The 24,621-nt window shown below is 38.2% G+C and overlaps 1 protein-coding gene across 6 annotated transcripts in view; it reads left to right on the forward strand.

Moving 5' to 3' along the window:
- The window catches only part of gria4b (glutamate receptor, ionotropic, AMPA 4b), a 202,769-nt gene that overhangs the window by 155,791 nt on the left and 22,357 nt on the right, over positions 1–24,621 (forward strand). For all 6 annotated transcript variants that reach the window (XM_022675973.2, XM_022675974.2, XM_022675976.2 and 3 more), the window contains exon 11: positions 1,707–2,080. In XM_022675973.2, coding sequence (XP_022531694.1) covers positions 1,707–2,080 — 374 coding nt within the window. The remainder of the gene's footprint in view (positions 1–1,706; positions 2,081–24,621) is intronic.

Genomic DNA, 24,621 nt, shown 5'->3' on the forward strand with positions numbered 1-24,621 from the left:
TTAAAAATCTTAAACTTATAATTGACTACACCTGTTGCTTTCCATTGAATTAAAAAAACATCTTTCTCTCAGATAAAGTAAACACAAGCGTGTTTCTGACTAAAATAAAAGCTTTTCAGGAGAGATATAAGTTATGTGTAAATATTTATAAGACAATACCCACATCACTTATCTAACCAGCCTGTACTGATTTCTGCCCCCCAATAATGCTTTCAATAACCTCTTGTAACCCCTGGGAGCCAGGGGTTACACTCTAATAGCCTTTAATAGTCTTCAGTAGCCTTTAAAAGACTTACCTGGCGGCCGTGGTGTGTCCACTAAACTCCGTAGTTATAAACATCCTGAGGTTAGCAGCGCGCTAACTGACCTGTTTATAATGTAATCCGAGCAGTGCCTCCGTGTCGGCTGTTCTAACCTGCTGCTGTTAGCTGCTTGGGCTGAAAGATGAACTGTAGTGAGCTGTATTATCCGGTTAGTGGGGTTAAAACCTTTATTTGTTTACAGAAACAGTAAAAACGGACTGGCTGAGCTCTGTAGCCCGTGGCTGGGCTGTACTGAAGTAGTGACTGAGTGAAAAGAGCGGGGCTTGTGCTGCTGCTGCTAGTGGTTGGATGAAGAACTGCAGCTTCATGTAATGAGCAGTTTCACCAGCCATCCACACACAGCTCTGATAAACTGCTTGTTTTAATAGTGCACACTGTTGCTACCAAAAAAAGTCACTAGATGGCATTACCATATATATCTTAATAAATAATAATAATAATATTTATAATATTTATAATAATAATAATAATAATAAATATATTATTTAAATTTTATGAGGCATAAAATAATAACAAGAAAAAAAAACAAGAAAATCGAGAATCGAATCGAATCGTGACCCTCAAATCGAAAATGAAATCGAATCGAGGATTTAGAGAATCGTGACACCCCTATATCACACTGTAAACCCATACATTGTTTAAACTCAAATGATTTAAATCTGAGTATATTTGTGGGCACATTTACTGTACTATTCAAACTGAGATCTTTGAGTTAAACCAACTTATAATAACTGAGTTTAGTCTGTTGCCATTAGCAGCTTCTTTTACATTGGCTTCTGACTGGCTTCTGATTTTGACTAACACTCACCATCAGTGTGTAGTGATTCCCCCCCCTGGGCTACCTTACAAAAAATCAAATTCCCCTTTAGTTGTAATGAATAACTTGATGTTTTAATTTATGCTAACTCAAGTTTTCATACCACTTTTACTTAAAAAATATTGAGAAAACTGGCTGCCTTAAAAAAGTTAAGTAAACTCAACCTACTCAAACTGTCTTACAGTATAACAAAAAAAAAAGTTAAATCAACTTCCCCTTTAGCTGTAATAACTTGATGTTTTAAGTTATGCTATCTTAATTTTTCATTACCCATTACTTAACTTTTTTAAGGCAACCGTTTTCCTCAAATAATTTTAAGTAAATTCAGCTTATCCAGGCTTACAGTGAATGGAGTTAGTCATTAAATATTCACACTGCTTTTCAGGATTTTTTGGTTTTAGACAAATGGTATGGTTAAACATGCACCAGGTCAATATGACCCGGAAAACTGCATTGCTGTTCCTGATAAATGAACATAACAGGAGAGTTAATAGAAGAATTTTGCATTCAGAACAATATTTGTTGGATTGACGCTCCCTGATGACCCTCCCCGTCTCTGATTTCAGAAAGCGGAAATCGCTGTGGCCCCATTAACTATCACCCTGGTCCGGGAGGAGGTCATTGACTTCTCTAAGCCCTTCATGAGCTTGGGCATCTCCATCATGATCAAGAAGCCTCAAAAGTCCAAGCCGGGCGTGTTCTCCTTCCTGGACCCGTTGGCCTACGAGATCTGGATGTGCATCGTGTTCGCCTATATCGGCGTGAGCGTGGTGCTCTTCCTGGTCAGCCGCTTCAGCCCGTACGAGTGGCACACCGAGGAGCCCGAGGAGGGCACCGACGGTCCGCCCAGTGACCAGCCCCCCAATGAGTTTGGGATCTTCAACAGTCTCTGGTTCTCCCTGGGAGCTTTCATGCAGCAGGGCTGTGACATCTCACCCAGGTGAGCTAGCTACCTTTTATTTATTTATTTTTAGCATCTATAAATCTAACAAATTGTCCTGTACAGCTCTGTAAAAAAATAAGAGACCACTTATAAATGATGAGTTTCTTTGATTTTACCAAATTGAAAACCTCTGGAATATAATCAAGAGAAAGATGGATGATCACAAGCCAACAAACCAAACTGAACTGCTTGAATTTTTGTACCAGGAGTGCATGCATAAAGTTATCCAAAAGCAGTGTGTAAGACTGGTGGAGGAGAACATGCCAAGATCCAGGGTTATTCCACCGAATATTGATTTCTGAACTCTTAAAATTTTATGAATATGAACTTGGTTTCTTTGCATTATTTGAGCTCTGCATCTTTTTTGTTATTTCAGCCATTTCTCATTTTCTGCAAATAAATGCTCTAAAGGACAGTATTTCATATTTTTATTTGGAATTTGGGAGAAATGTTGTCCGTAGTTTATAGAATATCTATAAATAGCAAAATCATATAAACTGATTCAGAAACTGGTCTCTTATTTTTTTCCAGAGCTGTATGTGTTCACACTACTATAACACTCTTATAACTACTTATCACTTTTATTGCAGTTTCATTGTAGCTAGATAAGATAAGATAAGATGTCTTAAACCTTCATAGAACTTTTATGGCTTTGTTGCAAGTTGAAGCAACAATTTGCAACAATACACAAAAAGTACAGCTTTCCTATTGGCTCCTGGTATTTGTTTATTTAAATAATGGTCAGCCCTCCCCCAACCCTGAGTAACCGTCAGTGTGTAGTCTTGCCCACCAAGGCTACCTTTCATTGGGTATTATAGTTTTATGTTTTATGCAGTTGTATAGACTACATGGCCACAGTTATAGGCCATAAGAGCAAGTTACCATTTCCTTTACTGCAGTGAGTGACTTCACGCTGGCTGAGAACTGAAATAAGGAAATAAATCTGTATTGAATAAATTTTTTTGTATAATGAGAAAATAATCTGGCAGAACTGAACTCTGCCTTTTTTTTACGCTACTCCTCTTACAGATTTCAAGTTACAACCTCAACATTATTGTTGGATCGTAGGACCTATACTGACTTACGTTGCTTGTGCTTTTTGGCACGATACATTGTACAGTTTTCATACAGCTAAACCTTATTTATATTGAGTCACTTAAAATCCCTTGGGCTTAAAAACCCTTGGTGGGCGAAACCACGCACTGATAGTGAGTTAACCCTTTCAGAGCTTTCAGAGTTATGTGCCAGTGTTAAAAAATATAATAATATTAATGCTGTTTTCTGTCTGCAATGCACACAAAGGAAGACTCTAATATTTTAATTTAAAATCTATATTAACACTAAATCCAATAAAACTAAAATAACGTAAAGTAACTGTTTTTATGGCTATTGGATTGGAGGCCTGTGCTTAACATTTTTCTTTTAGATTTGATATTGACACTGAAATAAACATGAAAAAGTGTCCTAAATTACATACAATTTGTAACATTTTGCTCTTTTAAATTCCCTTTTTTTTCTTTTTTTGTTTCAGTGCAGTGGGCATTGCTAATTTATTGTTTCACTGGCTTATAAACTATTTTTGACTTGTTTATAGTCTATTCTGATTGAAACAGGTCACAATTGGTGTTATGTGCAACAAAAGGTTTGAAAAAAAAATAATAATAAATGATGTCCATTGTAATGGACGCAGGGTCTGAAAGGGTCAAACTGTGTGGATACACTCACTATACAAATTAAAAATAGCAGGAGCCAATAGGAACGATGTCCTTTTGTGTGATGTACTATGAAATGCCAGGTAATCTGTATCTTTACTCCTGAAAAGAGTTAAAAAGATCATCTCCCAGAAGAGACTTATCTTAAATCTGCCCCAGTGTCTATTTAATGGCCACACAGATACTCTCAGTATGAGTTGATTAAACTGACAGAACTGGCAGAATTAGTTGCGTAGAGAGAGCAGCAGTTACATCTGTATTCTGTACCTATACATGAAAAAACAATTATTGGAAGTGTATTGAATTAATATTAAGTTAGTAATAAAAAAAAAGTGAGTAATAGAAGCCTGGACCGGGTCCATGAATGTTAAGGAGTTGAATCGCTCACCTCTGCACCTTCAATTGCCCCGAGGGCAGCTTCTTTAGGGCAGTACTGATTGGAGAAAGAAGTGGAATTAAGTCTGTTAACCTGGGGTTACCTCATGAAAAGGTCTCCTGAGTATTGATATGGTAATACCGGACAACCTGAAATAGACATGTGGCTCTGTGGTTACCATGGCGATGCACTGAAGAGTGTCTGAACTTGACTGGAAAAGTGCATGTAATTTGAAAAAGAGTGAAAAGAGGGTCTGTGTTCTGTGTTTGGTAGAGTTTTATAAGCATAATGTAAATGGATTTACTGCTGCATTGTGTCCTTGCTTTGCTCTCCTGCTGGGAAGGGGGCGCTGTCATTCTGCATCCATATATATGTGTGAATATACAGCTCTGGAAAAAAATAGGAGACCACTTCAGTTTCTGAATCTGATTTTGCTATTTATAAGTTATAAGAGTAAAATGAACATTGTTGTTTTATTTTATAAACTACGGACAACATTTCTCCCAAATACCAAATATTAATTAACAAGAATTAAATACTCTCATTTAGAGCATTTATTTATATTAACAGAAAATGAGAAATGGGTGAAATAACAAAAAAGATGCAGAGCTTTCAGACCTCAAATAATACAAAGAAAACACAAGTTCATATTCATAAAGTTTTAAGAGTTCAGAAATAATCAATATTTGGTGCAATAACCCTGGTTTTTAATCACAGTTTTAATGCATATTGGCATCATGTTCTCCTCCACCAGTCTTACACACTGCTTTTGGATAACTTAATGTCAATCCTGCTGCAAAAATTCAAGCAGTTCAGTTTGGTGGTTTGATGGCTTGTGATCATCCATCTTCCTCTTGATTATATTCCAGGGGTTTTCAATTTGGTGAAATCAAACTTACAATTTTTAAGTGGTCTTTTACTGTTTTCCAGAGCTGTATATGTGTTAGTGTGTGTTAGTGTGTGTGTGTCTCTCTGTCTCTTTTATAAGGACGTAACAACACAGTCATTAATGTCCCATAACTGCACAGATGTGCTTGGTCTCTCTGTGTGTGTATTTTAATGTGTCTCTGTGTGCTTATCGAACGCATCATCCTCATCTGTCCTCAGTCTGTTAGTTTATTGACGTGTCTCACCTGTGCTGTATAAAGAAGTTAGGAAGAAAGGAACAGTTGGGCCCAATCCCATTTTACTACTTGCTCCCTAACACCTAGCCCTAAAGGCCTCCAAAAATTCCCTTCGAAACCAAATCAGGGAGCGCTGCACAAAGCTGAGCACAGCTTCACAAATTTACAATCGCCTACGCCCTCGATCTATCACAGGCATTGCCATGCATTGCCTTCAGACACTAATTTTCATGTGCGTGACACAGAAAGTTTCTGCGTAGCATCTGCTGAAGTGAAGCCAAGTGAACATCATCTCTGCAACAACAAAAAAAAATAAAAGAAAGGAAAAAAATTAAATCCGCTATCAAAAATTTAAGAATCAAAAGGAAAAAGTGTATTTTACAAAGTATATAGAAAATATGTTTTTTTTTTAATATACTTAGTTACATTATTATTCTTGCAGTTTTGATTTTGTCAGTAATTTAAAAATGTTTGATAATTTTTTTAATAAAAAAAAATATTCAATCGTAGTTTAGAAATGTTTGATAATTTTTATACTGAAAATTGTACTCAATTTCTTAACACAGAACAACATCAAGGGCCCTATCATACACCCTGCGCAAGGCGTGTTTTGATGCTTGTTGCTATCTTACACCCCATCAGTAGTCTATTTTTACGCCTTGTGCACACGCTGTTAAAATAGCATCTGAGTTTAGGAATAAGTCTACACTTATAGGCTGACTGGTGGTCTGGAAGTGAGGTGTGTTCAGGTAAATATCTGGCGTGTTTCTGTCTTGGTGGCAGAAAATACAGGAGCGCCACTGACTGATTAAAATCCTGATTAAACAGTCAACAGTCAGATTCCCAATCATATCTTAGCCAAACACCAAAGATCCACCGACACGCTCTAAATCAAGCTGCGCAATTTCCCGGTCATTGTAGATCACTAAAATAGGGCCTTCTATGTTTCTATGTTTGTTGTGCAGGCACAACTTTTAATGCTTTTAAATTCCAGTTATAAACTTTTTAACTCATTCCTGGAATTATTTCTGTAACATTACAGGTTTACCTTCCTAAAACCTTTTCAAAATGTTGCTGAATGTTCTTATAACATTCTCTGGTGACACTCGAAAACAAGTGGTATGGGTACAAATGAGAAATGGGATTGGGCTCATGGTCTTCATTGCTCTTTTCTCTTTTTTTTTTTTTTTTTTTTGATGAATCTTTATCTCTCAGCGAGCCCAGCAGGAGTCTGTTAACAATCATTTGGGGGTCATTGTCTTTTTCTGTGCACTTACTGTCCTCACGTTTGTCCTGTAGAGATGTTCTAAAATCTGTCAGGTAACAACATAATATGAGATAATATGTGAGCTACTGTGTGCAGTAGGTGGTTTTGTGTTATTAATTTTGTTTCTGGTCATTTGTCGTGCCCCCTGGTCTGACCTCAGGCTTTCTCTGGCTATCTATGACGCCATCTCTCTCTTTTTTTCTCTATCTATCTCTCTATCTCTCTCTATCTCTCAGTCTCTCTTTCTCTTTGTCCTTTATAACACCTGCATGCCCGTGATAGAGCTTTTTTTAAGACCTGTTATCAAAAGTGGTGAGCAAAAAAAGAGACTCGTATTTTTCAGCCCCCCTCCACCGCCAGATAAGAAATCACTCACATGACAGGACAAAGGGGAACAAAGGAGCAATAAAAAGAGCGACACGTGCTGGCAGAAGACAGCAGGTACTACAGAGGGCCATCAGAACCATAGGGTCCGGCTGAGCCACGCTGTAGCGCTATAGGCTGCTGCTCCCCGCATACAGCACTATAGCGAGCCTATGGTTCTGATCCAGCATAAGAAACTCATTTAGGATTCCATTTAGGACTGTAAGAAGCTCATGACTTTCATCATCCTAATACAGTGCTAATAAGGATGCATGGTATGAATAAGGAGGGGGGGTGGGGGGGTGGGGGGTTTCAAGGGCAGTGCTGAATGTGCGTTTAATGAGTATCCAGAACAGGCTGTTCGAGCTCAGTGTAAAAAAAAAAGAAGAACTGCGCCACCTTTTTACATACTGTTCATCTTCTCCTCTCACCATATGCCATCTTTCCAGTCTTAATGTATGTTGGGTTTATTTGCAGAAAGCTGATGCAGTAACACCACAGCATATGGCAGGGCTTTGTCCTGGACTGTGTAGAACCAACAGTGTATAGTAGAAACGTCTAAGTAGTGTGTAGAGTACTTGTACTATTAATCTTTATACTTTTGTTTTCAATGTAAGTTATATTGCAAAATGTAAACCAGCATGCTCCAAAGCATAGTTTGTATTTTGGCCAGTGCATGTTTACTGTATTTTTCACACTATAACGTACACCTTAAATCCTTTATTTTCCCAAAAATTGTCAGTGCACCTTATAATCTAGTGTGTTTTACGTAAAAAATGTACCAGTCAGGTTGAAGTACAGCATTATACAGGAGTTTTAGTGAACTGTTTGTATTAGCGTTCAGAAGTGAGTATTATTTATTGGCCTGTAGCCAGCTGCTAACCCCGGCTAGCACTGCTGGAACATCATTAGCATTGGCAGCTAAGTGTGTTAAGCTCTAGTTCTTTTTCCGTTCAGAGGTAAGGTGCGTTTATCGAGGGACGAATTGCTGGCTAATATTGCCCATGCTTTCCGAAACTTTCTTTAGTGTAGCGCTGTTGGGCAGCTAGCAGTTATCTGCTAACACTAATGCTGCTGCACCCAGCCTTAGTGGAAATCTGGAAATCTAAGCTTACTGTAAATAAACAGGTACGCTTCACTCACCCAAAGAAACAGTTTTTAGGAGAGAAGAATGTGTAGATTAATGTGTGATTGTTTGACCTAAAAATGTATATATTTTAAGAATTACAGTTTTGTTTATTCAGCTTAGCTTTACTTTAGTTACCCCACCACCACCCAGCAGCAAGACCTGATAAATTAGAAGGGAAACATGGCGACACCCCAGTTCCTTACTAGTGTCGCATAATGTGCAATATAATCCAGTGCTCCTTATGTATGAAAATAGACAAGAAAATAGACGGTAAGATAGTAATTCCTCCTTGTGCAAAAAACAGTTGAATATGGTGGTCTCCCATGCTGAGCTTGTTATGAGCACCCCTCATCCACTACTATGAACAATCAGTGGAAAATATTGCAAGCTTATTAAACACAGCATCTCATCATTATTATGGTTATACTGATAAATGATGTATATTATTAGTGTTATATACATACAGGGGTTGGACAAGGAAACTGAAACACCAGTCGTCATTTTAGTGTTGGAGGTTTCATGGCTAAATTGGAGCAGCCTGGTGGTCAATCTTCATGAATTGCACATTGCACCAGTAAGAGCAGAGTGTGAAGGTTCAATTAGCAGGGTAAGAGCACAGGTTCATTGTCCAACCCCTGTATATTATGTTATGTATAACTTTTTTATACTGCTTTTTGATTGATCTACAGATATTTGTGGATTTTTGTAGACTATACGTTTTTCTTCCCACAGGAAAATTATGGGGTGTGAATATTTTGGCTCCATTGTTATGTCATGATGATTAAAGTACACTAGTAGCATTCAAGCAAACACTTGACAACCAGTTTCCCATGCATTTTAGTAGATTTTTTTTAACATGTTTTGTCAGGAAACCACTGTAGCAACCTGGCAACCCTTTTCACTGATGTTGTTGATGCCACAGTGTGATAGCTTCTGATGTTTGCCACCTAGCATTTTAGACACTGCAGAAGTTCAGTGAGCAAAAAAGATCTTTTCTATTATCAATGAAACTATTTGTGTGTGTGTGTGTGCGTGTGTGTGTGTGTGTGTGTGTGTATGAGTGATTTCTTCCAGTAGAAACATATTTATGATGGCAGGTGGATCAGCCTGGCAGATGGGACCACTGTGGTCACCACACCAGTACTAACTATTAATCACAGCACCACACACAGAGATCTGGGAATATTACAAGATATATTTAATAGTCTGGGTTATAGATACAATTCATGTCTGGGATCTGTAAGCCAATGGAACTTATACAATCTGTTTGAACTGTCCTCTCAATAGGACATCCTGGGTCTCCAGTGGGATCCTCATCTCACACTACGCTGCCCACGATAACAGTGATACTCGATATATCACAAGAAAGTTATCTATGATACTTAACAGTCTTTGTGTTACTGATGCATAAAATACTCCTAAATAAGAAAAAAACTTATGGATTTATTGGTGTTTCAGTTTCAAATAATTTAACAACCAATTTTTTTAATCACATCACCTATGTTTCAATAAAGATATAGATATTTGATGCCACCTATTGCTAATGTATTGCAAATGTATACAAAAAATATGCAATATATCTCTAATATATTATATTATATTATAATATGATATTTTCTCCCACCCATAATTGTTGGACTTACATGCCATTTCTTTTTAAAATGCCAGTTATCACAGTTTTCACATTTTATGACAAATATTGTTTGCTAATAAATTGCTATTAATCAATTTGTTTCTTAAGAATTGGATTCCTAAATTCAGTTTTGTAAGTTTTGGCAGAAACAGTCATTTTAACCCTTAAAAGCACAGCTTTTATTCAGTTTACCTTGTATTTTAGACAAAAATATGTCAATTTTTGCCTAGTTTTTGACATTTAAGAAGCTTTAAGAAGCAGAGGGCTGATTGAGACCAGAAAAACAAATATTCAGAATTCATGGAGAAGGTTTTGGAAATGTTTTATATTTTAAATCCCTGTTAGTGTTCATACTTGTTTTTTATGTTACTGAAATAACATATACATATATAAAAAGTACTATAATGCTACTATTTAAACCCCTAAGTTCTGACACCAAACAAGACCTTTCTAGGAACCACCTAGCAACACCATACCATCCATCTAGCAAGCGTGTATACTATAACACACTTAGTTAAAACACTTGTGATACCAACCCATCACCAATCTCCATAGCAACCACCTAGCAACAACTTATCTGTGTGGTTTTCTATGATGGCTGTGGCGTCTTTGGTGACTGTGGACAGTAGTCCAGGAGCTTCTCTCTCTCTCTCTTTCTCTCTCTCTCTCTCTCTCTCTATCTGATTGGCTGTATAGTTGGGTAGGATGGCCCTCACTCCCCCCCCCATCCCTCAGCGTCAGCATTAAGTGCATTGAGTGCGGTTTCTTTGTACTTTTTCCACCCCTGGCAGTAATTCCCTTGCTAGTTATGTGCATGTTTTAAATGTGAGAATTCCTGAGGGGGGATTTATCCTTGCTCTCATGCTGTGCGCATTTGAATTATTAATCATCATTTGATGGAGAACACGAAATGGAATTATGCTTGCTTGCTCCAGATTGCTTTCTTTAGCTTGTATCTTGTATCTTATTTCATTTCATTTCATTTCATTTCATCTTTCATTGCAATTTAGATGTAAAGCCTAAAGACCTAAAGTCCATTCAATCTTGCTGTATATTAATCACATTCTTCTCTAGCTATTGTGTTCTTTCACCATTGCTGCCCAGTATGATGGCTACCCAGAGCGAGCCGGATGACGGTAGTGTGTAAGCGATGCTGGATGAAAGTGTTGAGAGAGAGATCTGCGATGGGTTTAGACGGGGTCGTAACTCTTGGATGGATCCCCGTGGTGTTGTCTTTGGCTCAGTGTTCTGACATGTCGTTAGCAGGCAGGTAGCATAGGTACTGTAGCTTCCTGGGTCTTGGAACAGGTAACATCTGGCAGGAGTGATCAGATCTGACAGGCATCAGATCACACGAACACACACAAAAAAACATATGAGAGTTGTTATTGCTATTTAAAAATTACCTATAGTTCAATAGGATACAGTTTATGATCACACAATTGAGCAGTAAACCAACCAGATACAATACTTATTCAAAATACTGCAAATATTTATTGAAAACAATGAAAAACCCTTTGTTCCACCCATTCAGCTGCTACTTAGCTGTATATCCCCTATCACTAGTGATGCTCCAACACCAGGATGATAAAGACTAGCACATGCCTCCTCCAATACATGTGAAGTCAGACCTATTTTTGAACTGCTGCTGATGCAGCATTACTGAGTAGCATCTCAGCGCACTCGGAGGAAAGCCCAGTGACTCGGTTCTGATACATCAGCTCACAGACGCAGCCTTGTGCTGATCCACATCACCCTAGGAGTGATGAGAGGAGAGAGCGCCATCTATTATACCCACCCAGAGAGAGAGCAAGGCCAATTGTGCTCTCTTCGGGCTCTGGCAGCTGATAATAAAGCTGCATGACCAGGATTCGAACAAGCAATCTCCTGATAATAGTGGCAGCACTTAAAAAAAAACTAAAGAGCATTTCTAGCTATAGCCTTTATGGATGCTATCTTGCTGACTAAAATAAAGAGTATAAAGCTCAATTAAATTAAATAATAAGACTAAACAACTATACAATATTCATAGCATATAGCCTTTATTAATAAGAAGTGAACTTTATATTATATTTTTTAAAACAACATAATACTTGAAAAAACAGTCGAGTTAATTAAACTATTAACAAAACTCAGTTGAATAAACTAAACTGATTTAAGTTGTCATCTAGTTTTGATTCAGTTAAGTTGAATAAAGGTAAAATTGTATACATTTGCAATTAAAAATAATGACTTGACTTGAGTTAGTAAATATTTTTCAGAGTATCTCTAGCTTACCAAACTACACACATTTTATATTTTTATAACACAAATTATTTGTCTTCACCATAGTCTGAAGTGACTTGGAATACATTTTTATTTTACATTAACTTCAATTTAACCCTTTCAGACCCTGCATCCATTACACTGGACATCATGTATTTTCTTATTTTTTTAAATGCTTTGTTGCACATAACACTAATTGTGACCTGTTTGTAATCAGAATAGACTATAAACAAGCCAAAGAAAAAGTTTATATGCCAATTAAACAATAACATAGCCGTGCCCCAGCACTGAAAAAAAAGCACTAGAGCCAAAGAGGCAAATTAAAAGACATTAAACTAGCTTAATTTTTACTAATTGTATGTAATTTATAACACGTTTTCTAAATGCTTAGGGATGGCTTGTGAACAAAAAGGTTAATATTAAATCTAAAAAATGTTAAGAACAGGCCTCCAATCCAATAGACATAAAATAACAGTTTCTTATTTTAGTTTAACTGGATTTAATTACGATATAGATTATTATTTTTTAAATATTATTTTTATTTATTAATTTACTTATTTATTAACACTGGCACATAATTCAGGTCTAAAAGAGTTAAAGCTAGGAAATTCACCATATTGGAGATACAGTATATGTTTTTCATTGGAAGCAATGCTATGCTAACGCTAGTGCTAGCTCTAGCATGCTGTGCGTTTAGCTGAGCTCCTGAGCCTAGAGCCCTGGGATAAGACATTTCTGTCACGTATGTAATTCCCACCATTTCCCTGCAGTCTTCATGCTTCCCTGACTCGAGTCCTTGACGTGTCGTGATTGCCTCCAATCCTGCTTATTTTCTGCATGTATGTGCGTGCTGGCTGGAGTGTGTGTGTGTGAGAGTGTGTGTGGAAATGTGTGTGTGTTGCAGAGAGATAGAGTAGGAGAGATATGCAGCTGTTGGTACATGTTTCAGGTCTCGTGTGTTTAAAGGAAGGAGTATATGTGAATAAGGTGGTGCTGGCCGTTTGCCTGCGAGGAAAATAGTTATGTTTTTTAATGTTCCGTTCCCATTTCAGTCCTTCCTATTCCTCCTCCTATTCATCTGTGGATTTCCTCATCACCCCTTTACACATTTCCAGCACAGCATGCTAAAATTCTCCGCTCTCTCCATCACCCGCTCTCTCGCTCTCTCTCTCTCTCTGACAATCCGTCCTTCACTTTTCCCTCCATTTTTTATTTTTTTTGTATTTGAGGGTCGATTTTGCCTCAGCAATTGCCTCTATTCAGCAGCTCCTTTTATTCCGGAAATGACTGGGAAATTATTGCGGGGCCGGGAGGAGGGAAAGATCATGGCAGGGATGTTAGTGAGAGGATGTGATTCACTCATCAGGGCCAGGTTTAGCAGAGACAGAGAGGAGGGTGCAGATCACACTACAGCTGAGGACGTTTCAACTCCAAGCTCACCTCCTGCCAAAACTACCACGACCAGGCACACATTTATAACCGTAATCTCGGGAATTTGTGATAACTCAATTAAAAATAGTAGCGTGAAAACCTCTGAAATATAATCAAGAGGAAGATAGATAGTCAAAATCCATTAAATAAAGCTGGACTGCTTGTATCTAGTGCAAAAGTAGTGTGTAAGACTGGTGGAGGAGAGCTGTGATTATAAATCAAGGTTATTCAACCAAATACTTTAGATTTCTAAACTCTTAAAACATTAAAACATGAATATGAACTTGTTTTCTTTGCTTTATTTGAGGTCTGAAAGCATGGTAGTAATGAAGCAGTAACTTTAGTAAGCCAATTTGGTGGTGAAAACAGTGAAAATATAGATATTAATGGCATGTATTGATAAAATACTGCAATATTGATATACTCTCCCTCCCTTAGTCTGTGTGTGTGTAAGTAAGTGTGAGTGAGAGGGGTAGTGAGAGTTAGGTTTAGAGATTTAATTCATATTTCAGCATACATCAGTAGTTTTACATCTTATGAACTTGACAGTAGTGACTTTTTGTTGTAAAAAGAAATAAAATAGTTGTAAAAAGAGTGAATTATGGGAAAAACCTTAACATTAACGTGTTAAAGTTTTCAGATTAAACTACATTAACACATTTACGTTGACGCCAATACAAATTACTTGATAATTAAAACACAGTGGATCAACACCAGCACATGACGTGTCTCTCCAAACCGTCACTGATTGTGGAAACTTCACAATTGATTTCCTTCAAATGAAATGTAAAATTTACTGATGATCAGTGATGGTTTGGAGAGTCATGTCATCTGCTGGTGTTGATCCACTGTGTTTTATTATCAAGTCTAAAGTCAGTGCAGTTTTGTTTTCCTGCAAAATCTTACAGCACTTCATGCCTCCCTCTGCTACTGACAACTTTTATGGAGATACGGATTTCATTTTCCAGCAGGACTTGGCACACTGCCCACACTGCCAAAAGTACCAATTGGTCTTATATAATATTAAAATTTTCTGAGACACTGATTTTTGGGTTTTAATTGGCTGTAAACCATTATCATCAACTATTAAAGAAATAAAGGCTTAAAATAGATCACTCTGTGTGTAATACATCTATATAATATATGAGTTTCACATTTTGAACTAAACAACTGAAATAAAGGTAGCACTTTTAAATAAGACTACCTTTATAAAGGGTTTATAAATGGTTTACAATTAGTTTATTAATGGTTACTAATTAGGTTGTAAATGCCTTAAAAATCATTAATAATCAGTTATAACACATAATTAGAAATGGCAAATTAATTAGTAGCCATTAATAAACTAAATGTAAACCATTTACAAACCTTTTATAAAGGTAGTCTTATTTTAAAGTGGTACCAAATAAAGTAACTTGATATTCAATGATAATTCAATGATAACCTTTTTGAGATGCACTAGTGTATTGTTTTTAAGGCTGTCCTTAAAAACATAAAAGTCCTTCTAGCTTGTGCTTTATTATAATACTCGTAATACAATTTACAAATACACTTAAACTCTAAAAAACACTATGCCCACTGTGTTATTTATTGTTCAGTACAGCACAGTTTCAGTGGCTGGCCTTTTTTAACTTTTTTATTTTTTTTCAAAACACTGATTACTCAACTAATCATCAAAATAATTGTTAGATTACTTGATTGCTAATATGATGGAAAGTGACAGGCCTGTTTAGATCACTCGTCTATTTGCTGCACTCTTGCATGAAGCTGTAATTGTACGGATTACCTTCAGCAGGCCGTGGATTGCAGTTCACAGTGCAGCATATGCTGTATCATGTTCATGCCGTGGCAGCAACACATGTAGCCTGAGATTCTGCCAACAGGGTCAGAGCATCACTCTGGATCTACCAGTGGAAATAGAAACTGGTCTGAAATATGATTGCCTGCTGTGGAATCGGGTAATGGAAGTGCTGGTTTGGGTTTTTTTCCAATCTGCCAGTGAAATTAGAGATCAGTAATGTGGAGGGTGATTGCAAACGGCTCCGGCCTTATGCGTGGAGAAATTGATTTGCAGGTATTAAATCTTAATCAGGCCAGTAGAGAGCAAGCCATGAATAAATAAAGCACTGGAGGCTTACTGGGGGCTGCAGGCAGTGACCTTTTCATTTATCTACACTGTTTCAAGGTCCTCTCTTCTCCCTCTCGCCCCGTCCCTGCCCCTCTCTCCCTCCACTCTATCCTTATTCACCCTTTTCTGCTCCCACTGGGCCGCTTCTCCGGACACAGATTACGCCGAGCCCTTGACAAAAAATAAGCCGTCAGGGCAGAATGTGCTCGGTGTGGGTCGTAGTCCAGCTCTGCGCTTCAGTCCGGATCTGTGCTTATACTGCTTATATCATCCCATATAGAACAGTATGGAGGGCTTTTCTTCTTATAAGCACTTTCCTGTAACTGTTTCTGCAACTACAGGCACTTTCAGGTCCCAGCAGTGAACGCACAAAATATGAAACATATATATAAATGGTAAATACAGGTTGAGATTGACTTCTGCTTTGGACAGCCATTGGTGCATCAATATAAAGCAGGGTGTAGCCATTGGAACAAGGGTGTTAGACTCAAGTACAAAGGACCATATTATCATTCAAAATATGCCAAAAACTGCAACATCAAAATATAGGCACTTGAAATAAACAATGAAATATTACATGCTGGGCAGTTTGGGTTATTCTCCTTTGTGGGAAGTAGCTGTAGATTTGCATCCCCTCTCAAAGTCTATCAGTTCTTACCAGGAGGATCTGTAGAATCTATTAAAAAAACGCATCACAGAGTTTCAGTTTAGTGACACTTTGCAGGAAAGAAAGTGGTAACTTGTTCTTAAAGCCTAAAACACTGTTATCAGGCAGCCAACCATTATATTAAATAGCTTAAAGGACAGTATAGAATACTTTCTTCTTATATGCACTTTCCTGAATGCACAGAATATAACACATATATAAATAGAAAATACAGTTTGTGACGACTTCTGTATCGGACAGCCATTGGTGCAATAATATAAAGCTGGATGTAACTATTAGAACAGGGGTGTCAAACTCATGTACAAAGGGCCATATTATTGTTTTTCATTACAAATCTAAATATAGGCACTTGAAATAGACATTAAATATTATATAAGTACTTGAATTAATCATAATAATGTAAAATAAATATGTATATAACAGTAGACTACAGATTAATGTTAAATGTCCTTACAAGGTAGGTTTATTTTACAGAACTATTATATGTAATTATTTTCTTTGCTGCATTTTTATTCATTTTGAAGGAGAACTCCAGTGTAAATTTGTCTTTTGGTGTAGTAAAACATGATAAAGAGTATTAACCTTTGTTGAATATTCCCACTCGGTTCACCTGCAGCTTTCTAAGATCCAGTAATTTTGTGCTTTTTGCCCGGCACTCTTTACAACGGGTGCTTTGGGGCATCCACTAGCCCCTGCAGATAAATAGCTTTTTACACTGATATTCAGGCTCAAAGAAGCTTCACAACACATTGGTAGAATCTGGAGAGCTCTGACATTTAAAACAAGGCATTAATAACTTAAAAAGTGAATAAAAATCTTATTAAAAACCACTGTTTACAACCCGTAGCATAGCCTAATCTCTGGGCGCCGCCATCACTGTACTGATCAATACCAAGACCAAACTTATCCAAATATTTCACTTATAGTGACGATTTGACTTCTTACCTAAAACTTTAAACTTTAATGCATGTCAATCAGCTTGAGATGAGTTTTATAATATAGTAATATATGGTAAATCATGCAGTTCATGAGCAATTAAAAAGCAGGGCAGCCTGAAAGGACCTGACATTATGCAGTCTCTCCAACTTCAAACACAAAAATTCAGTGTTTTCTCTCTTTTCTCTCTCTTTTCCACCCAAAAAAAGAGGCACACGATCCGACTGATGTGTGTTTTTGATGTGTAATGACTGCGGTGAGCACAGTCTGCAGGGACGCCAGACAAGAGCATAAAGTACTGACTGCACTGACAAATGCAGAGCGCTTCACTGTCAATAGCACACTTATCACGCTCTGCTAATGACACTGCCTTGATAAAGAGCTGCTTTGAGACATGCACTGGTGACAGGTGAGTCCACGTGTGTGTAAGTGTGTGTGTGTAAGTGTAAGAGTGTGTGTGTGTGAGTGTGTGTGTGCTGCAGGGAAGCAGTCAGCCTCTCATCATTGTGCTATGATCAGAAAGGCTGTAATACAAGCAATGACATGGGAGGGAGCAGAGAGAATGGCTATTTGTCCGTGGCTGATGTGTCCTTGTGAATGAGCCGGCGTGCCAGGCAGGCGGCGGGGCGGCGGAGCGGGCGAGCGGCGAGGCTTTGAGTCATTGGTGTCGTGTCCGCTCAATTGGGGCTTTTATTAAATTGACTTTGTCTTATAGAGTCAAATCGATTAGCCGCGCTTTAGCGCCGTCCCAGACGCATCTGTCCCTCAGACGTCACTGTGGCAGACTGTGTGTCTGCATGCAGGTTAGTGCTTAGCGGAAGACGACGCCGCTCGCCCAGATCCAGCGTCAATCACGGCCGGTGGCGGGGTACGCAGAGCATGCAGTCAGAGAATTCATGAGAGAACCTTTTTTTAGAATCCTCTTTAGGTTGGTGTTTGATGTGCTGCATAGATAGGCCTGTCTCGATAATTGCATTATCGATTTATCAAACAATAAATGGACATAAGCTCAATAATCTCGGAGATCGTAATATCGTGCATTCTGTTTATTGCTGTTTATAGTCTGTGAAAATAAATGAATAAATAAATTTAGCTGGCAACCTGCATTTTACTGTTATTATGTGCTTTATATTTTCTAAAATGGCTGGAAAACTGTAAAAACAGCCTGTAGAATCTGCTTAAAATACTGCATACATATTATAAACATGAGTTTCAGTTCAGTGAGACTTTGCAGTTAAGAAAGTGGTAACTTGCTCTTACAGCTTTCCATCAGCTGCTGGAGACACACTGGCACAACTGGCCTTGCTCTCTCTGGGTGGGTACAGTAGATGGTGGTCTTTCCCCTCATCACTCCTAGGGTGATGTGGATCAGCACAAGGCTCCAAGCATCAGCAGCAGTTCAAAAAGAGGCGGAGTCTGACTTCACATGTATCAGAGGAGGCATGTGCTGGTCTTCACCCTCCTTATGTTGTGGAATCACTATAGTGATGGGGGATAAACAGCTGAGTAGAAGCTGAATGGCTAGGACAGTCAGCCTAGCTAAATTGGAAGAAATTTGAAAAAAGTAGAAATCATTTTTTGTATTTTTTTTTAAACAGTATATAAATTAACTACAATATTTATACATAGTATATACTACAATATATATACATAGGTCCCAAACTATGATTAATAACCTGTTCATTGTCCTTAAATGGATGTAACTGCTTTATGTTGCTATTGCATTATTATCACTGTCACTGGCATTCAATTGTTTTAATCTTAAAATAATGATAATATTGTTTAGCACAGTTATTTTTGAGAAAATATATTATTTAAAAAAATGTTATTGTGACAGGCCTATCCACAAATGTAGCTGTCGATGGCCTATTGCTCTTTTGCCGCCGCCGCCATCATGTCTGACCATTGTTATTTCAGGCTGGTGAGTGAATAACTGGTGTAAATGGGTTCGCTCCAGTGTTGCACTGACCGAAAACCCGTAAAAGAAATGCATGAATTCACATCGCCCGCCTTCCTCAGTCGTGAAATGATTTGCATGATCAGTATAAGGTGTAAATTTAAGCGCCGCTAACTTTTCTCACACCACCTCCACGGAGACACTCGTCAATGACGTCCCCTCCTGCCCACCATGACTACCAATCTGTCACCATGGCTCCCACTCAAAGAAGTGTCCTCCTCCGTAGAGAGAGGGTCTCGGGTAAGCCTCTCATGATGTAGCACGAGACGATACGGCCAAATGTCATAATAGCAGTCTCAGAATAGTACTCTATTTGATTTTATATCAGCTATTTTCCACTATCCTTTATGATTCAAGTTATTAGAGACAGTTTGACTAAGTGGCAGACTTGAGAAATGGAGCGTCTGCTCTCTGAATGGAGGTGCAAGTTCAGTTTCTGGGTTTGAACTTCTGGCATGATCTTTAGGCAATGGTGGTTTGGTTTGTTTTCACACAGGCATAAACCTAAACACACCAAAATGCGCACCAAAAAAAAAAACACACACAAGCACATTGTCTCCTCTGATTGGTCAGAGCTGTCTGGTGTGGTAGCAAGAAGGTTAAAATTGTACGTATCTGTGCAGTGTGAAGCTGCTTTATCCTATTAACATGCCTTGTCCTGTATACGGGCTACAGGTGTAGGTGATACAAAACTCTTATTTCTGTAGTAAAATAAGTTATTTACACTCTAAATTCTTCAAATTTGAAATCTCCTACAGGGCAATTGGAGAAGCTGCTTGTTCACTTTATGTCTACTCCACTTAATAATTCCAGATCAGTAACAGGAATCAACCTAAATTCTGCATCTAAATTCAGCATAGACGTAAAAACTAGTGAAAGACAAACATAACAAACAAAACAAAACAAAATGTTTGATTTGTATTCAGAAAAATATTGATTTCAAAATGAAGTTTAGGAAAAAAATAATTTTATGATTTTATTCATTATAACAATATGACAGTTGCAGATTTACTTGACTATTTTTCTATACTTTTGGGTACAACTACAGTTATGATTTTCAGTAACGTTCTTCATCATTCATGAAAGCTTTTTATGTGAAATCCTCAAGATTTAGGGTTGATAAGGGGTTAACACAGAATGCAGACAATGTGCCACTGCTTTTTTAAACACAGTGTTTTTAATTGGATGTACAGCGCATATGTTCAGGTAGTGTTCGCATGGCTGAGAGCAGTGAACGCTGCACATTATGCGCGTGTAAACAGCATGGAGCAGCAGAGACAGCGTCCATTTATAGCTGTGGTAATTAGCATTATCTGGCTAATATATCAGATTAAACTGCACCTTTTTAGCAGTTTAGCTTCAGTTTAGTTTGGGATTGGACCGAGACCACCTCATCTAGCAGGTCTTGGTCGGGTTCTTTTCACCTGCTCAATTGAACCGCACTAAGAATACAAACCAGCCAGAGCCCGTTTTAACTGGACCAAATGGTGCTGGTGTAAAAACACCCTAAGAGATCTGCACTCTACTAAAGATACACAGATGTGTATTTTTTTTTTCACAACCAACTGTTTCAATTCAATTTATTTATATAGCGCTTTTTACAACAAAGGTTGTCACAAAGCAGCTTTACAGGAAAAACAGGTCCACACCTCTTATGAGCAGCACCACAGAGATGCCAATTTTATGGTGACACAGTGGCAAGGAAAAACTCCCTTTAAGAGGAAGAAACCTTGGAAGGAACCAAGACTCAGTCCGAGGAACCCATCCTACTCGGGTTGACCCGCTCAGTACAAACAAACAACAAACAAATAACAGAACAAAAACAGTACAGAGAATTAATGTGAACTATGGCTAATATAACAGGTACTAATTTATGAATATAAGAATGTGATGGGCACAAACTATAGAGCTATGGCTAATACAGAAACAGATACTGAGTGTGTTAATGGTAATCAGTGCAGGGTTGCAGAGCCGGAGAACAACACAGCGGGCAGTGGAGAGCCAGGCTGGGAACATCAGGAACAGGGCATCTCCATACATGTAAAAGAGATAGATAGAGAAAACAGAAAGGAAAGGAAGAGAAAAAAAAAGCAGGAGTTAGAAGGGCTGTGTAATAATTCTGAGTAGAAGGACAGGGCTGATTCCTGAAAGCTGGAACCACAGACGGACGCATCCAGGAAGACCGGCCGGCCAGGCGTCTCAGCACATGTGAGAAAGACAGAGAGAGAGAACAGAGAGGGGAGGGAAGAAAAAGGGGTTAGAATGGTTTTATAAAACTCTGCTGGAGTGGGATGGGCACTGGTAGCAGCAGCTCAGGACATGGGGAGAGAAAGAGAAAGCAGATGATTAGGACAGGGTTTATATTTGCTGGATAAGCTGTAAGAGGAAGAAAATTGTAATGAGACATTACTCAAAAGCTTGAGCAAATAGAAATGTTTTGAGTCTAGATTTAAAGATTGAGAGTGTGTCTGAGTCCCGTATATTAATAGGGAGGTTATTCCAAAGTTGGGGAGCTTTATAAAAGAACGCTCTTCCTCCTGCATAGTTTTTTCTAATACGCGGGACTAATAACAGGCCAGCGTCTTGGGAGCGGAGTGAACGCGGCGGATTGTAAGGAGTAAGGAGTTCCTGTAGATAATGCGGGGCCAGATCATTAAGGGATTTATACGTCAGGAGAAGTATTTTATAATCTATACGAAATCTAACAGGTAGCCAATGTAGGGATGAAAGAATAGGTGTAATGTGATCGAACTTTCTAGCTCTGGTAAGCACTCTTGCGGCTGCATTCTGAACTAGCTGGAGTTTATGGAGTAATTTATGTGGACTTCCAGCCAACAACGCGTTGCAGTAGTCCAGCCTGGAGGTTATGAATGCATGTACCAGCTTCTCAGCATCTTCCAGAGAGAGTATACTGCGGATTTTAGCTATATTTCTTAAGTGGAAGAATGCAGTTTTGACTATGCTACATATGTGAGCATCAAACGAAAGAATTGGGTCAAAGATGACCCCAAGGTTTCTCACAGTTTTACCAGGTATAATTAAGTGACCGTCTATGTCTACAGTATTAACATTTATGTTTTTATCAATATTAGGACCTAATAGAAGGACCTCAGTTTTATCAGAATTAAGTAAGAGAAAGTTGTGTGTCATCCAATTTTTAATGTCTTTAATACAGTCTGTTATTTGATTTATACAGAGCTCCTCGTTGGGTTTAGCAGATATGTAAAGTTGCGTGTCATCAGCATAGCAGTGAAAGTTAATACCATGCCTACGGATAATTTTACCCAGTGGTAGCATATAAAGTGTAAAGAGTAATGGACCCAGTATTGATCCTTGAGGGACACCATATTTTACTCTAGACTGATAAGAGCATTCGTTATTTAAGTAAACACACTGGAATCGATCTCTCAGATAAGATCTGAACCAGGTGAGGGCTGATCCTTTAATTCCTATAAGATTTTCTAACCTATCAAGTAGAATAGCGTGATCTATGGTGTCAAAGGCAGCACTTAGATCTAGCAGTACAAGGATGGCATTACTGCCCCTATCAAGAGCTGAAAGTAAATCATTAGTTACTCTAAGTAGAGCTGTTTCAGTACTATGGTTTTGTCTAAATCCAGATTGAAAAACCTCATGCATACTATTACTTTGTAGATACAAGCGCAGCTGGTTAAACACAATTTTTTCTAGGATTTTGGCTATAAAGGAAAGATTAGAAATTGGTCTATAATTAGCAAGCTCGCGGGGGTCCAGATTTGGCTTTTTGATAATGGGCTTAATGACCGCCAATTTAAGAGAATTGGGTACATAGCCCATGCTAAGGGATGAATTTACTATTTCTAGTAATGATTTTCCCACCTTTGGCAGTGCCTGTTTCAATAATTGTGTGGGTACTGGATCTAATATACATGATGTTGATTTTGATGAGTTAATTACACTAAGTAAATCTTTTTCTGTAACCGGGCTGAAACACTCTAGGTGTGTCTCAGAGCTGGAGCAGCATTCATCGATATCTATAAGTAAATTTTGGGGGTGATACTGAATTTTTTGTCTAATGCTATTAATTTTATCATCAAAGAACTTCATGAAATCATTACTATTAATGTCGACAGGGATAACGGAGCTAGTTTGTTTTTGACTGCCGGTGAGTTTAGCCACAGTAGTGAAAAGGAATCTAGGATTGTCTCTATTTTTCTCAATAAGCGATGAAATATACTGGGATTTTGTTTTAATTAGGGCTTTTTTGTAGTCTGTGAGACTATGCTGCCATGCTAGCCGGAAAAATTCTAGTTTTGTGTGTCGCCATTTACGTTCAAAGTTACGAGCGGTTTGTTTTAATGTACGTGTGTGGTCATTATACCACGGTGCTAGCTTTTTATCCCTGATTTGTTTTATTTTTGTCGGCGCTACGCGGTCAAGGTTAGAGCGGAGCACAGTTTGTAGATTTTCTGTTTTGTGCTCGAGATCATGCTCATAGGACGGAAGGGAGATGGTTAAGTCGGGGAGTTTATTTACAAATTCATTAGCAATTGCGGTTGTTATTTTACGCTTGCTGATATAGCGGGGCGGGAGGAGGATATTTTGATTAAAAACTATTTCAAACATAATTAGATAATGATCGGATATTGAGTCATGTTGAGAAAGAGTAACTATATTCTCAGCCTCAATACCCAGTGTCAAAACTAAGTCTAATGTATGACTACATCGGTGAGTGGGGCCAATTACATTTTGTTTAAAGCCTAGAGCATCTAAAACTGATTTAAATGCAATTTTTAGTGGATCCTGGTCCTTTTCAAAGTGGATATTAAAGTCTCCGACAATTATGATCTTATCAGAAAGAAGAATTACTGCTGCTAGAAAGTCAGCAAATTCACTAATAAAATTTGAGTATGGTCCAGGAGGACGATACAGTGTTATAAGCAGGAACGAATGCTGCGTTTTGGAAGCAGGAGACGGGCCTGCTACTTTAAGACTAAGAACTTCAAACGACTTAGCATCCAATTGTGAGTTTTGAGATATACCTAACATTGAGTCATAGATTGTGGCAACACCACCGCCACGACCAGAGCTGCGTGGGTAACTGAAATAGCTAAAACCTGGGGGGGTAGACTCATTTAAAGCGATATATTCATCAGGTTTAATCCAGGTTTCACACAGACATAGTGCATTAAGGTGATTATCAGTAATAATATCATTAACAATAACTGATTTTGGTGCTAGCGATCTTATATTTAATAGCCCTAGTTTCATACGGACGCTGCTGGTACTCTGAGAGACGGATGCTGTTGTTTTAATTTTAATAAGATTATTAAAACAGATTTTCTGAGTTTTTCGGTTTCGAGCGACACGGGGGACAGACACAGTCTCAATCCTACAAGGTAAAAATGCACTTGTATCTGAAAAAGGCACATAATTAAAACTCACAGCCTTATGCACAGGAAAGTGGCAAGATAACTCATTAGAACAATGTATATTACTAAACTGCCCATTACTTAGACCACTAACCTGGCCGGTATGACTGGTTAGAGCCAGTCAGTCCCGGCGTAGCACCGC

The sequence above is a fragment of the Astyanax mexicanus genome, chromosome 17, assembly GCF_023375975.1.
Source record: "Astyanax mexicanus isolate ESR-SI-001 chromosome 17, AstMex3_surface, whole genome shotgun sequence".
Classification (NCBI taxonomy): domain Eukaryota; kingdom Metazoa; phylum Chordata; class Actinopteri; order Characiformes; family Acestrorhamphidae; genus Astyanax; species Astyanax mexicanus.